Source organism: Chrysochloris asiatica, unplaced genomic scaffold, assembly GCF_000296735.1.
Source record: "Chrysochloris asiatica unplaced genomic scaffold, ChrAsi1.0 scaffold00010, whole genome shotgun sequence".
NCBI classification, from domain to species: domain Eukaryota; kingdom Metazoa; phylum Chordata; class Mammalia; order Afrosoricida; family Chrysochloridae; genus Chrysochloris; species Chrysochloris asiatica.
The window spans coordinates 10,962,655-10,979,715 of record NW_006408528.1 but is presented as its reverse complement, the minus strand read 5'-3'; the positions used below and the strand labels follow the sequence as shown (position 1 = coordinate 10,979,715).

The 17,061-nt window shown below is 39.4% G+C and overlaps 1 protein-coding gene across 1 annotated transcript in view; it reads right to left on the bottom strand.

Moving 5' to 3' along the window:
- Positions 1-17,061, bottom strand: part of SLC25A13 (solute carrier family 25 (aspartate/glutamate carrier), member 13) — a 273,994-nt gene that overhangs the window by 115,043 nt on the left and 141,890 nt on the right. Inside the window, exon 5 of the mRNA XM_006834264.1 lies at positions 9,940-10,079. Coding sequence (XP_006834327.1) covers positions 9,940-10,079 — 140 coding nt within the window. The remainder of the gene's footprint in view (positions 1-9,939; positions 10,080-17,061) is intronic.

Here is a 17,061-nt window from a genome sequence, read left to right as displayed (position 1 = left end):
GTAGTCAGGGTTGAGTAGTCTATAGCTATGTCTAGTCTACATCAGTGTTTCTCAAAATGTAGTCCTCAGACCACTTGGAGCATCACATTTCAGGATGCTTGTTGGGAAAGCAGTTTCTTAAGCTCCAGATTTACTGCATCAGAATTTTGAGGAACAAGTCACACAGGAATCTCTATTTTTAAAATAAACACCTCAGATCATTTTTACACTAACATTTGAAAAACACTGCTAGATACTTAAGAAAATTAAATTCAACCTCAATTCTACCTGTCTCATCTTAAACAAATCAAAAAAGACTCTAAGGTTCTCTATGCTTATCTTTCATGTAGAAACAATAACAATGCTTTACTGTGCTCCAAGGGTGCAAGTAAAAGCATTCTCTAAGTTAGAAAATAGACTTCTGGTGGGCCACTGTAGGATCAGCACTGGATTGGGAATAACATGGTTGGTGGTTCAAAGTCACTAGCTGCTCCTTGGAAACACTAGATACAGGGTAGCTATGAGTTGGAACGAACTCTATGGTACTTAACAACAACAGGTTGGAAAATGTTATAAGAGGGGGTGCATAGTATTGCTATCACAGTTAAAAAGAACATTGCCTTTTGTAGTAACCCTAGACTTTTCTGCTTGAGATTGGAGGTACTGGAAACTCCTGTGTACAGAATGGACTCTTGGTGTGGCACTATAGATCAGCACCGGGCTGTGAACCATATGACCTGGAGACCAGAAGAACTGCTCTTGTCTGAAGCTGATCAGGACACAGCAGTTTTTGTACCCATTGAGCAGGAAGTTTGCTCAACTTTAATTTTCAGTCAGAATTGCATGAGCGGAATGAACTGCAATGTCTATGCTGTTGGCTCTTGTTTCTGCTGTTAATCACTGGTCCTCTTCAATTAAGAGGCAAACAAGATTAAGTGTTTCCTCAAAAATTGATGTGAATGGTCTGACGCTGGGGACTTAATTTTCAATATCAACTCATCCTCCTATTTATCTTATTTCCTCCCTGTGTTTCTATTCTTCCTCTTTCCTAATCCTTCTGAAATTCACCCCCCCTTTTTTTAAAATCTCAAATGATTCATTAGTCCACTGGACTCATTGTTTCCAAGCATTTGTGGTTTTCATCACCCTTCCATCTACTTGAAAGGGAGGGACCAATTGTAGCATGTAGATGGTCATTCAGGAGAGATCACAGTGAGGTCTTAAAATCAGATGTAGAGCATTGTCTTTGAGGACTGTGTTAGGCCAATTGACCTTGCTGTCCCCAAAGACAATGGTCCTGAGACCATATGAGTCTAGTGAGTCATTCCCTCAATGTGTTTGGTTATTGTTGCTCTGATAAGGATTCTTTTCCAACGGATATTTTATGCATCTTAATATCGCAAACAAGATCTTGCTCAGACAATTATAATTTTTACAAGTTTATTTTGGTGCAACAATTTTTTTGAAATCCACGAATAGTTTTTTCATAATACTCATTTTCTATAATCTTTATGAAGGCAGTTTATATACCACTTGAGATTAAAAAAATGGTGTGAAGAAACCATTGGAAATGACACTAACATTCACACCTACCTAAGAATTTCTGTTCAGATCTAGATGGCCTATCAACTGAATAGTGGTGGTTGCTAGGTGTCGTCAACTTGGTTTCACCTCATAATGAGTTCTCTGTACAGTAGAACCAAGACTGGTCTAGTCCTACATCACCCTCACAATTGTTACTGGATTTGAGCCCATTGTTGCAGCCACAGTTAATTCATCTCATTGAGGGGTCTTCCTCTTTTCACCAATCTTCTACTTTACCAGGAATGATCCCTCCTGATAACATGTTTGAAATACAAGATGAAATTTCACTATCCTTGTTCCCAAAGAACATTCTGGCTTTTCTTCTTCCAACATGTGTTCATTCTTTTGACCATTCATGGCATATTCAACATTCTTCACCAATACCATAATTCAAACACATCAATTTTTCTTTGGTCTTCCTTATTCATTATCAAGCTTTCATGTGTACATGAAGTGATTAAAAATACTATGGCTTGGATCAGGTACACCTTAGTCCTCAAGGTATATCTTTGATTTTTAACACTTTAAAAAGAAATCTTCCACAGCCGATTTGCCCAGTGTAATACATCATTTGATTTGGCTGCTGATTCAATGGGCATTGATTATGGATCCAAGTAAAATGAAATCCTTGATGACTTCATTTTTTATTCACCATTTGTCATATTTGTCACCAAATATCCTGAGTAGTAGTTGTCAGGATATTTATTTTCATGCTGAAGTATAACACATACTGATGGCTGTAGTCATCTTCACTTTGAACAAGCAAGGTGGTGTCCACTGCATATTGCAGGTTGTTAATGAGTATTCCTCCAATCCTGATACTGCATGCCTCTTCATACAGTATAGCTTCTCTGATTATTTGCTCAGCATACATACTAAAAACTATGGTATTATGGTAAAATGATATAGCCCTGATGCACACCTTTTCTGATTTTAAACCACCAAGTTTATTGTATTCAAATGACTGCCTCTTGGGACTATGTACAGGTTCTGCCTGAGACAATGAAATGACCTGGAATTCCCATTCTTCACAATGTTATCCATTATTTATAATCCACAAAGCTGGATGCCTTTGTGTAGTCAATAAAATATAGGTAAATATCTTTATGGCATTCTCTGATTTCAGCCAAAATCCATTTGCTATCAGCAATGCTGCCCCTCATTCCATATCTTCTTCTGAATCTGGCTTGAATTTCTAGAGTTTTCCAGCTAATGTAATGCTTTAATCATTTTTGAATTATTATCAATAAAGTTTTGCTTTCATGTGATATTAAAGATGTTGTTCAATAATTTCTGCATTCTGTTGAATAACCATTCTTTCTTTAATTAATTAAATTTAGTTAAAGGAGCTCTGGTAGCGTAGTGGTTACGAATCAGGCTGCTAACCTTAAGGTCAGCAGTTCGAAACTACCAGCTGTTCCGCGGGAGAAAGATGAGGCTTTCTGCTCCCATAAAGATTTACAGCCTTGGAAACCCTGTACAGGGTCGCTATGAGTTGGAACCGACTCCACGGCACATAACAATAACAACAACAATGGGTAGACGCCAGGAAAGCTACATGTTGAGCAATATTGAGCAATCCACTGAAAAGCATAGCCTCTTACAGGAACATAAAACAACTGTTCGCAGCCTGGCCTGGGGGCAGTTGTAGTCTACAGGTATTAGCATAATCTTTGTGAATTCCTTCCACACCTGTGATGGTTCAGAGTGGCTACATTCTAGAACAGTTCCCGTTTGCTCTTTTGAGGTACTCATTTGGGAACTTGGATCCTCTCCCCAGAACATTTCCCACCTATGCAAAATTTTACCCAGGAACCTGCTAATTCTTTTGTATGTAATAGGGGATAATGATAATTACTTCTCAGGGGACTGGGAGGATACAAGTATCAGAAAGTAAAATAATTTAAAGCACTTTGCAAATTATAAAAACTGTAAAGATATTAGTTATCATTAGTACCTCTTCTGTTTGGATAGTAACTTAGTAAGGACTTAATAGAACATATTAGCAGAAAAGCCGAAGAGATTTCTCACTCTGTGCCCCAGGTACAAAAATGCTCACTTCAATTGAAAAAAGAGACTTGAAAGTGGAAGACTTCAGTCTCCTCATCTGTAAATTGAGGCCATTAGCTAGACTGTCTTTCTGCTCATTCCTGCCTCTCTAAGTGTGTACTTTGGATGACTACTCTAAGCACTTTTTCAGTGTTTTCAGGTTTATATCTCTAAAATTCTCAGTCCTTTGCACAAAGCCTCTCAAGCACACCCTGGATACTCAGCAAACATTTGCAAACTGAGTTGCTCATCTCACAGAATAATCATCACAATACCCCCCCAAAATACTTTCAAAGAGGGTAGAGAGTTTATGTTAATAGCATTTAAGAAGAGGGGTTCCAACAGGAATGAAAACCCAAACCAAACCTGTGGACATCATACAAACCTTACTGGACGGAGGAGAACTGCCCCAGAGGGTTTCTTTCCAACGTTGTAATCTTTACAGAAACTGATGGTACACCTTTCTCTCACCGAGTGGCTAACGACCTTTCAATTAATAGCTGAGCACTTAACCACTGTGTCACCTGGCTTCTCCCAGCAGGTATAGAAGCAAACTTTCTTTTTTCGTTCTTTGTATTTTTTGCTTTTTTAAAGGCAATTTGGAAAAATTATAGAATAGGATTGTTTTTTAAATTACCTTGTAAAAACTTCAGTATAGGAAATCCATTTTTTTTTTTTTTTTTGCTATCAACCAGAAATAAGAGCTTTGTTCTAGAATAGAGGTGGAGAAAGTCTGGCCCACAAAATCATTTGGTCTGGCCCTGCCAAGGCAACCGCAGTTCCACTCATCACTTTGTTGTTGTTACGTGTCTTCAAGTCAGTTCTGACTCATAGTGACTCTGTATAGGGTTTCCAAGGAGCAGCTGGTGAGTTTGAACCACCGACCATGTGGCTCAAACTGACCTTCTGGCCCAGAGCTATAGTGCCACATCAGGACTCTAATCATCACACTGTTGTTGTTAAGTGACGTCGAGTTGATTTTGACCCACAGCAACCCTGCATAGATTTCTGAGGTTGTAAACCTTTATGGGAGCAGAAAGCCTCATTTTTCTCCTGTGGAACCGCTGGTAGTTTCAAACTGCTTACCTTGAGATTAGCAGCCCGATTCGTAACCACTACATTATCAGAGCCAAAGCTCCTCAGTCTTCACATTTTGATAAGTACTATTGAGTCAGTTCCGACTGATAGTGACCCTGCACAGGGTTTCCAAGGTTGTAAATCTTTAAGGGGGCAGAAAGCCTCATCTTTCTCCTGCGAAACAGCTGGTAGTTTCGAACTGCTGACCCTGAGGTTAGCAGCCCGATTCATAATCACTACACTACAAGCGCTCCTTAGTCATCACATTGTTGTTGTTGTTAAGTGCTATTGAGTCGGTTCCGATCCATAGCAACCCTGTACAGGATTTCCAAGGCTGTAAATCTTTATGGGAGCAAAAAGCCTCACCTTTCTCCCACGGAGCCGCTGGTCATTTCGAACTGCTGACCTTAACGTTCACAGCCTGATTCGTAATCACTACGCTACCAAAGCTTCCCTAGTCTTCACATTAGGAGTGACTGAATTGAAAGTTTGAGCAAATCTAGCAGGCCAATTTTCAAGCTGATAATTCTGTATGGCCCATGAATGATGTTAAAGACATCTAAATGGCCTTGGTAGAAAAAAAGGTTCCCCACATCTGTTCTAGAAGCTGAATATTGAGGTATTTCAAAAAAGTTACAGAATATTAAATAAAAAAACACATACAGACTGTATTCACATCTACACATATATATCCCATTCACACAATTAAGTGGATGATTTAAATGGGACTAATGAAGCAGATACGACAATAGTGATGATGTGCTACAAATAGGTGGCTTTAAACAAACACATTTATTTTCTCACACTTTAGGTAGCTAGAAGTCTGAATTCAAAGAGGCAGCTCTTGGAGAAGAATTTCTCTCTATGGTGGCTCTGGCGGAAGGTCCTTATCTCTTTTCAACTTCTATTTCTTGGTTCCTTGGAGATTTCATGTAGCTTGGCATTTATCTTCTCCATCTCTGCCTGTTTGCTTACTCAATATGCACTTAAGACACACTGTACATTAATATTGCCTCATAAATATGACAAAGAAAATAACACTCCCAAATGAGATCATAGTCACTGTATATTGTTGTTAGCGCAGTGGTTACGAATCGGGCTGCTAACCTCAAGGTCGGCAGTTTGAAACTACCATCCATTCCACAGGAGAAAGATGAGGTTTTTCTGCTCCCATAAAGATTTACAGTCTCAGAAACCCTGTTAAGGGTCACTATGTGTCGGAATTGACTCCACAGTACTTAACAACAACAACAAATATTGCTGTTAAGTGCCATTGAGTCATTTCCGATTCATGGAGACTCTGTATTGGATTTCCAAGGAATGGCTGGTGGGTTTGAACCGCCAATCTTGAGGTTCAAACTGACCTTGTGGTCTAGTGCTTTATCCTACAGTGCCACATCAGGACTTCAATCACAAATATGGTGTTGCTGGTAAGTGCCGTTGAGTTAGTTATAACTCATAGTAACCCTGTATAGGTTTTCTAGGAAGGAAGCATAGGGGTTAAGATTTACAATACATATTTTGGGAAGACACAATTCAATCCATAATAGGGTGATAGGACTGAGGCTCCACACCCTTCTGAGATCTTTCCTTACTACCCAGAAACAAGGGCATGAAAAACAGGCTTCATTTGTGTCCTGCTAATTCCTTCAGCATTATTACTTAGATGCAGTGTACAAATAAGGCAAGGTAAACGCAAAAGATATAAAGTTGATTCTCTGCTTTATGAATTTTATAACCCAAACACAGAAAATGTCAAACTAATACATCATTCAAGTGTATTTTATACATAGATGAACATGTGAACCAACTGGCATCCTCAGAGCCTTAAGGTAAATGTTATGTGTTGAATTACGTCTCCCAAAAAGACATGCTGGAGGCTTAACTTCTGTTATCTGCCAATGTAACCTTGTTTGGAAACAGGTCTTTGAAGATTTGAACATTATCAGCTAACATTAGGTCATACTGCCCCACATCAATCTGAGAGGTACCCCCTGTCAAAGAGGAGAAGAGACACAGAGGAAAGAAGACCATGTGACGATGAAGGCAGAGATTGATGCAGCTGCAAGGCAAGGAACACCTGGGGCTGCCAGAAGCTGGACACAGTAACAAAGGATCTTCCCCTAGAGCCTTGGAGAGAGAATGGTCCTATTGACATCTTGAATTTTGACTTGTATCTTCCAAATCTGTGAGACCATAAATTTCTATTCTTAGACATCAAAGCAATCAAACATGTTGTTATTGAGTGGATTCCAACTCATAGCGACCCTTTCTCCTGAGGAGTGGCTTGTGGGGATGAAACCACTGCCTGCACCACTGTACAACCATGGTGCCTGTCTATTCTGATGAGCTAATCAATTTGTAGTATTTTGTTATAGGTGTCCTAGGAAACTAATGCAGGAGCTTTTAACACACTTGCCTAGACAGAACAAATTACTTATACAATGAAGAAAAAAATTTTTTTTAAACTTGAATTTTCAGACAATGATACAAGAAAGAACTGACCCACTAACTTCCACACATATATACAGACATAAACATGGGTGGTGGTGGTTATGTGCTGTCGAGTCAGTTCTGACTCATGGAGGCGCTGTACTGGGTTTCCAAGGCTGTAAATCTTTACAGCCTCATCTTTCTCCCACAAAGTGGGTAGTAGATTCAAACTGCTGACCTTTCAGTTAACAGGCCAACTCATAACCCACTAAACTACCATAGCTCCTTTAAACTTGGGCAACACATACAAATGTTAGGCTGGAATGGCTGGAACAAACCTGAGCAACTTTCCAGCCCCGCAGTGAGATAGACCAGTGTGCTTTCTACTTTGCACTCAGGCTTGTGGGAACCACAAGCGCTTCTCAGCTGTCTCTATGGCTGCTCTTCTTCCTTACCAGGTGACAGGCAGCAGCATGCAGGGGGCGGCACTTTCACATCTCAAACAGCCAAGCATCTGCTTTCAGAGCCTTGGCGCCAGCCGGGGAGTTTTGCCTGTGTTTTTGAGCCCTGCCTAGAGCCAAAGGGCGGGAAGCCTGCCTGACAAAGCAGGAGCCTGAAACACAGGAGATTAAATTCACTTACATCTTTAAGAAGCTACCTGCATATAGAAAAGAGCCCAAAGGAAGCAAGCAAAGTGTTTGAAGTACAGGTTTGAAGCTCGATATGTATTCAGAAAAAAAGCTCAAAGGAAGCACACAAAGTGTTTGAAGCTGAGGGAAGTGACCCAGTGGGATTCATCAAAACTGTCATTTCCTCGGCATTCAACTAAAGCCTATCACTATCCATTAATTCCTTTAAATCTAGGCCTGGAACAGGATACAAAAGCAAGTACCTAACCAAGATCATCGGAGTCCTGGTGTGGTGCTGTGGGTTAATGTGCTGGACTGCAAGGTCAGCGGTTCAACCTCCCCAGCCGCTCCTTGGAAACCCTGTACAGGGTTACTATGGGTTGGAACTGACTTGACAGCACTCAACAACAACAACAACAACAACAACCAGGACAATTAATCACTATAACCATTTTAAAGTAATAATGTATTTTAGCTACAAAGGCAAAATCATCCCATATAGGCAGTGTAGGATATTTGCATTTACTATAATGGAATCAAGGAGCCCTGGTGGCGCAGTGGTTAAGCACGCAACTGCTAACTGTAAGGTGGGCAGTTCACCAGCTGTTCTGTGGGAGAAAGATGTGGCAAACTACTTAACTAAAGGTTTGCTGTTGTTTTTAGGTGCCGTCGAGTCAGTACCGACTCATAGCAACCTTATGCACAGCAGAGCAAAACACTGCCCGATCCTGGGCCAGCCATCCTCACTACTGTTGCCACGCTTGTGTCCATCGATGCTGCCACTTGGCCTATCCATCTCGTTGGGGGTCTTTCTCTTTTTTGCAGACCCTCCACCTTACCAAACATGATATCCTTCTCTAGTAACTGCTCCCTCCTGACAATATGTCCAAAGTATGAGAGACGAAGGAAGTTTGGCTATCTTGGCCTCCAAGGAGCACTCTGGCTGCACTTCTTCCAACACAGATCTGTTGGTTCTTTTGGCAGCCCATGCATGACACTTTCAATATTCTCCTCCAACACCATAACTCAGATGTATCAATTCTTCTTATGTGTTGTAAATCCTAACCCCAATACCTATTGTTATAATTCCATTTGGGGATGGGTTTCTTTTGTTATGTTAATGAGGACAGTTTTGGTGGAAGGTGTGTCTTAATTCAATCCCTTTTGAGATATAAAAGGAGACTAAGCAAGGCAGGACAATTGAGGTTAGATAGATGCCATGTCATATGAAGATCATCAAGCAGCCAAGTAACAAAGGTTAAGTGATAAAGCTCTTTCCCCAGAGTTAATATAGGCAAGGAGCTCTGGTAGTGTAGTGGTTACGAATCGGGCTGCGAACCGCAAGGTCGGCAGTTCGAAACTACCAGCAGCTCCGCGGGAGAAAGATTAGGCTTTCTGCTCCTGTAAAGGTTTACAGCCTCGGAAACCCTGTACAGGGTCGCTATGGGTCGGAACCGACTCAACGGCACTTAACAACAATATAGGAAAGAAGACTTTCCTCAGAGCCAGCACCCCGAATTCAGATTTCCAATCTTTAAAACTGTGATAAAATGAATTTGATTGTGAAAGCCAGCCACTTGTATTTATTTTTGTTATAGCCACTAGATAACGTAGACAGATACTGCTTATAAAGTGCACCCATTTCTCAGGGAAAAAAGCAGTGTTGGAAAATAGTTCAAGTTTCCGTTTTGACCCTTCTCACTTAAAGTGAAAGAAGCTCTGGTAGCATTGTGGTTACGAGGTGGACTGCTTAATCTCATGGTAAGCAGTTCGAAAATACAAGCGGTTCCGCAGGAGAAAGGTTTACAGCTTTGGAAACCCTATGTTGTTGTGACATGCCATCGAGTCGGTTCCGACCCATAGCGACCCTGTATAGGGTTTCCGAAGAGCAGCTGGTAAACTTGAACTGCCAACCTTGCAGTTGAACTGGCGCATTAACCCACAGCGCCATACCAGGACTCCTAAATATAAACTGGTTTAACTATATACTTCCTAAGTCTTCATTTATTTATTTGGTTTCTACATACTAATAAACACTTACAAATGGAATAGTTTGGTTAGGGATAGAAAGTCTGTAATAAATCAGAGTTCAGAGCTCTAGTCAAAACCAATGTCATTTTTTTTTACCCATTTTAATCCCAGTTCTACTGATTTACTCTTTTTAAATATTTTTTAAATTTAGACCTACCAGTAAAAACTGAGTGAACTCCGCGTATGTCAGGTGTCGTTTTCTTTCTTTTCCAAAATGTAGTTGCACAAATTCGGAATCCCAGTTAAAAGGAATATGTTGATGAATTGTGGTCTGTCCAAAAACTTTCTTAACATCCTCTGAAGAAAGAAAAGATCAACCAAAATAAAAGCAAGTCAGTGTTTCTTTCTTAGAAAATTGTTTACTAAATGAATATTGCTTCTTCTTAATAAAAAGTAACTCAATTCTGAACAAACACACAGATTATAAAGCCATGGCAGAAATTAAAGCCAGAATTTTCAAGGAATTGGTCAAGATTTTAAAGTTAATATGGCCACCAAAACAAAATAGAGGGGGAGCGGAAATCAAGATGTTAACTTATAACGAAAAGCCTAGAAGGCACTAGGAAATGACAACTGGTACCATCTGATTCATTTTTATTGGCATTTCTAGGTACAGCGGGCAGCATTCAATCTTTAGTGACAGTATACACACATACATCTCCCGACACCCGTTACCAGTTCCAAGGAAAACGGAATGCCTGTTGCATAGCATACTATTCATGCCTGAAATACAGCCCTTAATCAAGTTATTAACAATTCAGAGTTTATGGTGGATGGGGGACTTAGAAAAAAAATTAAAGCTCATATTCAACATTTATAAATCTCTAGTTAAGTTTTTAAAAGTGCCCAATGTATCAAAGCCACACCTAAAGACAAAGGAGATTGGAGAAAATACAAACAAAAAACAGCAGCTCAATGCTTTAACTTTGCACTACACTTTTATGACTTTAAGGAAATTCTCAAAGTGTTCAAATAATCACATTTCAAAAATGGGTTACTGAATAGACTAGTATCATCACCTCTTCTTAACCTCTATCACAAAACTGCAAGAGGACTCAGAGAAAGAATACAAAAACATGACTTTTTAAAAGCTTAATTTTTTAATTTACTAGAAATCATTATTGCACTGATGAATATTTTTCCTGGTCTTCACATCTTTAAACCACAACTTATTTATATGAGCAAACTGTGCCTAATACCCATTCCCCACTTTTTGCTTCTGTTTAAAATAATGACAATAAAAATAGGAAACAAAATTATTCAGCTCTTCAAAGGTGCCAAAAATCTTGGCACATTTCCAATGTTTTCCCCAATTCCTACTTCCACCCCCACTGGCTCCCACAAAGTTTTTATTCCAAGCTTTTAATGGTTCCAGAAAATTGTTAAGTCATGCCACGAAGAAACAGTAGTGCTGCCATCAGCAAAAGCCTGGGTGTGTATTTGGACAGAGAAAGCAGTAAAAATCACAAGTATGCCAGTCACAAATTTTGTAAAAGGAGGCAGGAAACCTCAGGTTGGCCCTGATGGGAACAATAAAAGTTCTAAAGTGCAATCCTCAATTTCCTTGAATTTTATTTTGCCTTCTCACCTTCAGGAAAAAAGAGCGAGGACTCAAGAAAAAAAATGACTCAAGGATTAAGATTTACGCACTCTCAAAACACCTGAGGAGAAATTACCAGGCTACAATTCAATAATAACAGCAGCTCACAAAAGCATTTCTTGAACACTTTCTATGTGCTGAGCTTATTCTAATGTTGTTGTTGGTGTTAAGTGCCTTCGGGTAGGTTCCAACTCATAGAGACCCTGTATAGGGTTTCCAAAGAGTGGATGTTGAGTTTGAACCGCTGACCTTGCTTATCCTACAGCACCACACCAGGACTTACTCTAACAGCTATATTTAAGTCCCTACTCCAAAGAGCTTGCTTCTCATGTAAATGCCTCCCTGAAGCAATACACTGAAATTTGCTCACTTTGAAACGTATGCGATCCCAAAAATACCTCTTAGTTATAAAAATGGACAATTCTTTGTTATTGGTGGTCTATGACTCATGGAAACCTTCTACAGACATATTTTGAAGACGTTTCAGCTTTGGTTTCAGACCACTGCGATAAAGCAAATATTGCAATAAAGATAATCACAAGCATTTTTTGGTTGCTCAGTACATATAAAAGTTATTTTTATACTATACTATAGTCTATTAAGTGTGTAATAGCATTATTAAAGGAGCACAGTGACTCTTTAGGATAAGAACTGTACACAAGGTCGGTGGTTCAAGCCCACCAGCCACTCTGTGGAAGCACCATGAGACTTTCGGATCCTGCATATTTACAGCTTCACAAACCCCCTACAGGGTCACTAGGAGTTGAAACCGACTTGCCAGCACTTAACAACAGCAACAGGCATTATTAAAATTTTTGAAATATTGTGGGAATTAACAAAATGTGACACAGATGCATGAAATGAGTACATGCTATTAGAAAAATGACTCCATTAGACTTGCCAGATGTACAGTTGCCACGAACCTTTCAATTTGAAAAAAAAAAAAAAAATGCAATAAAGCAAACTGCAATAAAACAAGGTATGCCTGTTTATAACAAAATGAAATGTGGCCTAATCCTGGGCTGTCTAGGAACTCTGATTATGTTTGAGCTCACTGTTGAAGCTACGGTGTCAATCCATATCATTGAAGGGTTTCCTCATTTTTGCTGATCCTTTAGCAAGCATGATGTTCTTCTCTAGTCATTGCAAGATGAAGTCTTGCCATCCTTGATTCTAATGATAGAGTCGGGTTATATTTTTTTTCTAAAACTGATTTATTTGTTCTTCGGACTGCCCATGGCATATTCAATATTCTTCACCAACATCACAGTTAGAATGGATCGATTCTTATTTCATTTTCATTGTCCAGCTTTCACATGCACAAGAGGTGATTGAAAAGATTAATAGTTGGCTCAGGTGCACTTTTGTCATCAAAGTAACATCAATATGACAGGGTGATAATCCTATAGACTAGTGCTACTCACCATGATCTTTTTAAAAGTATGTAAACATATATGCATATATGCATAAAAATGTATGAATACATATTTATTGTGTACAATTTCTTTACAAATAAGTTATTAGCCCCTTGAGAGCAAAGGCCAATTCTCCCAGTTTGGTTGGCATGGTGGTAGGCACAGAACAACTACTCACTGAGTAGTGAGTGATTTTAAATTAATCAGAAAATAGGCTAAGAATAGTGGTGCTAGCCCTATAAGGCACTATAATTTTTGCCTTACTGAGGAGGCAGTTCAACAATCATGTACCAATACTTCAATGAAATGCATAAGAATCATCAGTTTTGCTTATTAAAATCCCAGCCCTGCTCTTGGGGTTGTCGTTGTTATGTGCCGTGGAGTTGGTTCCGACTCATAGCGACCCTGTACAGGGTTTCTGAGGCTGTAAATCTTTACGGGAGCAGAAAGCCTCATCTTTCTCCCGCGGAATAGCTGGTAGTTTTGAACTGCTGATCTTGCAGTTCGCAGCCCGATTTGTAACCACTACGTTGGAGTCCAACAATTCTTATTTAACCAGAACCCAGTCCAGGACTTTCTGCTGCAAGGATCAGGACCTCATTTTGAGAGAGAAAATAAAATATGTCCTAAAGAGTTAGGGGAGGGTTAGACTCACTTTTTTTCCCTCATTTTTAAGTTCCCATCAAGACAGAGAAAAATATGAAAGGGAGTAAGTGGGAAAGACTCTCCAGGCCAGCCAACAGAGCCTTGTAAAGTAAAAACATGGGCCGCTGGAGGACCGTGGAGGATGTTGTACAAACCCCAGCAGTTGGCATTGACTTCATGGTCTATGTGACTGGTGTCCTCTGGAGTTGGGCAGTGTACAAACCATAGTCCCCATGATCAGTTCCTTAGGTGTTTTAACATATCAGCCATTATACCATCTAACTGTCACCTCTAAAGAACACAGTTTATAAGCACTGTCCTTCCTAGTCTTTTGGGAAGTGGAAAGGTGGAAAAAGGCATGATACTTTAATCTGCAAGAAATAATGAAACAACAGATCCAAAGAGTATAATATTAAGTGCTAAACTGCAGGGGGCCCTCATGGCAAAGAAAGAGGAGTTTCAGGAGGAGGGCACTTACAGAAGGGGGAGAAGAAGGCTCCTGAGAGAAGAGAAAACTACGAAGCCTCCAAGGACTCATTCAGATGAGCAAAGCTGAGACAGAGTATTTCCGTGGAGAGCAACAATAAAGGCTCATTTCTTTTGAAGTGGCTTTTGGACCAGCGTCCCTTGTACCAAAGCCACCTGGGTTTTGGGTCCTGCTCCAGGCAGGCACAGATGTTGGCACCTGCCAGCAGCAAATACTATTTTTAAACTCCCAAGACTTGATGCTACATTTATGATGCAGACATGTTTGCTATGGAAAGAATAATTGGTTATGAGACAATTAACTGGGTATGGGACTCTACAGAAAAACACACACAATCTGGTGTTGCTGTTTTACCACTTGTACAATTTCTGCAAAATTTTATTTTTTCACTCTTCTAACTTACCTGATTCAGACTTAGGTACTTAAATGTCATAGAGTGCCAAGCCATTCTAAGTGGCTAAACCAAATGATAAGGCAAAGATGGATGGAAGATTATTGGTAAAGAGGAAGCATACCAATATTTCTATTCATTTTCATAGTGAACAGACTTTAAAACAAATTAAATACTACCATTTGGAAAAAGTCACACATTTACCCTCCAAATATTGTATAGGCTCTTAAAGTCTTTGAATATTTCAAACTGCTTTAAAAAACTGTTCTGTAGTATTCATTTTCTGAAATATTATCTCTATATTTTCTTTTAAGCTTATGAACAGAAACATGAATCCAAAGGCACAATGAGTCCAGACATGAACCCCTCCGCTCTTACTCTCCCTCTATCACACACACACTTTGGAAGAAAGACATCTTAATACCATCGCAGATCCATATTCGTTTCTAGTTTTTAGAGGCACAAACAACTTTTTCCCTTAATGTTTTTGTTGTTTTAGATTTCTCTATGCCTTGTGCTGGAAAGGAAGAACTAAAAAAGAGGGGGAAAAAAGCAATTTTGAAGTCCACTTCTACTCTTTACTATGGCTTCTTTGGGCAGTTTCATGAACATTACTTGGTGGTGCGATGGATTGAGCATTGGATTGCAAACTGCAAGGTTGGCTGTTCAAACTCAACAACTATCTTTGGAAGCAAGAGGAGGCTCTCTATCTGCTACTGTAAAGATTCACAGTCCTGAAAACCTGAAGGAGAAGTTATACTCTGTTCTTTCAGGTCTTTATGAGTCAGAACCAACTCAATGGCAGTGAATTTCTGTTACTGCTGTTTTTTACTGTGAAAGATGCCAGAAATCAACTTTGGGGCTTATCACTAAACCTTTACCATCTGGAGTTCTGGTGTGGCACTGTGGAAAAATGCGCTGGACTACAAGGTTTGTTTGAACTGCAAGATTGGTGGTTCAAGCTCACCACCTGCTCCTCAGAAACTCTAAACAGGGTCATTATGGGTCAGACCAGACTCAACAGCACTTAACAACAATAGTCCAAGATGTCCTAGCCTTTTGATTGCTTACGTGGTTTAGGTCACTAAATACTACAGAAAGACTTTCAAATTAAGCCACTTGGCAGACCTGTAGCTACGTTAAGAATTAGAAGACAATCTCCCTGGTTTAAACACAGGACCTTAAAATCTAACACAAGTTAAGATCATACAGACAAAGAATCGAAACTTAATGTAGCACTTAAATATAGATCTGTTACAATACTTACATTCTAGTGCTAATTGAACATATAAAAACCTGTTGCCAGTGAGTCAATTTTGACTCATGACAACCCTAGACAACAGAACCGAACTCCCTCACAGGGTTTCCAAGGCTACCTTTATGGAAGCAGACTGTTACATCTTTCTCCCACTGAGAGGCTACTGAGTTTTAACCTTTAGCCTTTCTGTTAGTAGCCAAGTGCTTAACTACTACATCACCAGAGTACAAAATTCACAGTCTAGTGCTAGAACAGTAACGCAGATGGAGACTTCAAGAAATTTAAGGAAAAATTCCATTATCAATTTCATTTGTCCACAAACTTTTTGAAGCCTTTTCATATATATGACACTTAAGGTAGTATTTTTCTTAGCTCAGCCACTCCTTCTGAAAATGAAAACCAATCAGAATGTGTATCTCTTAAAGGAATGTAAAATCATTATTATTTATTTCAGTTTGAATCAAACAAAGGAGCTCTGGTAGTGTAGTGGGTTACATCTTGGGCTGCTAACTACAAGATCAACAGTTCAAATCCATCAGCCATTCCGTGGGAGAAAGATGAGGTTTTCTAGTTTTGCAAAGATTGACAGTCTTGGGAAATTTACAGAGTCACTATGAGTTGGAACAGACTCAATGCAGCAGCAGCGATACCAAACCAGTTATGTTTGGAAGGTCTACAGTTCTCATGCCTATTTAAAACAATACTTCAAAGAAGTTCAAGAATCCTCTTAGTTTATTTGTGCAACTCTGCTTTCTCTGCAAATATTTAAAGTTTAAAAGTTCACTGAATTTTATTTATTTTATTTTTTTAGATAATAAAAAGATAATTATAATGTGTCACATGTTTCTTTCCTAAAGAAGTCAACTAATTTCCCCTAATAAATCTCCCAGGCTATAGATCAGGGCTGTATTGAAAAGAGTTGGCACTTTTAAAAGCCGGGACACAAAGGGCATGATCTACAGCTGACCCTTAGGAACATGAGTTTGAAGTGCTTGGTCTGACTATATATGTGGATTTTCTCTTCTGTTAGTATTGTAGAGAGCTCACGTGTTGGGAATTTCCACTTAAGACACCGACCGATGCTAATTTTCTCTGCTCGAGGAATTCAAACCACTGTTGTTCAAGACTTAACTTCAAATTATATATGAATTTCGACTGTGCAGGTGGCCAGTAGCCCTCACCCTTGTGTTGTTCAAGATTCCACTGTACATAAAAACTTCTCAAGAGTCTACTAAAAAACTATTTGAACAAATAAGCACAGTTGGAGGATACAAGATCATGGGAAGAAAACCCAACTGTATTTCTACACACTTTGCTGGCCCAGCAATGAAATGAGGTTCTGTTCCATAGATGAACCTGGATAACATCATGTTGAAGGAAATAAGAAAAACAAAGGGACATTATGAACTCCCACTTACATACGTGTCTAGAATAGGCAAATGCATAGAGACTAAGGTTTATTAGTGGTTCTTAGTGGTAACCA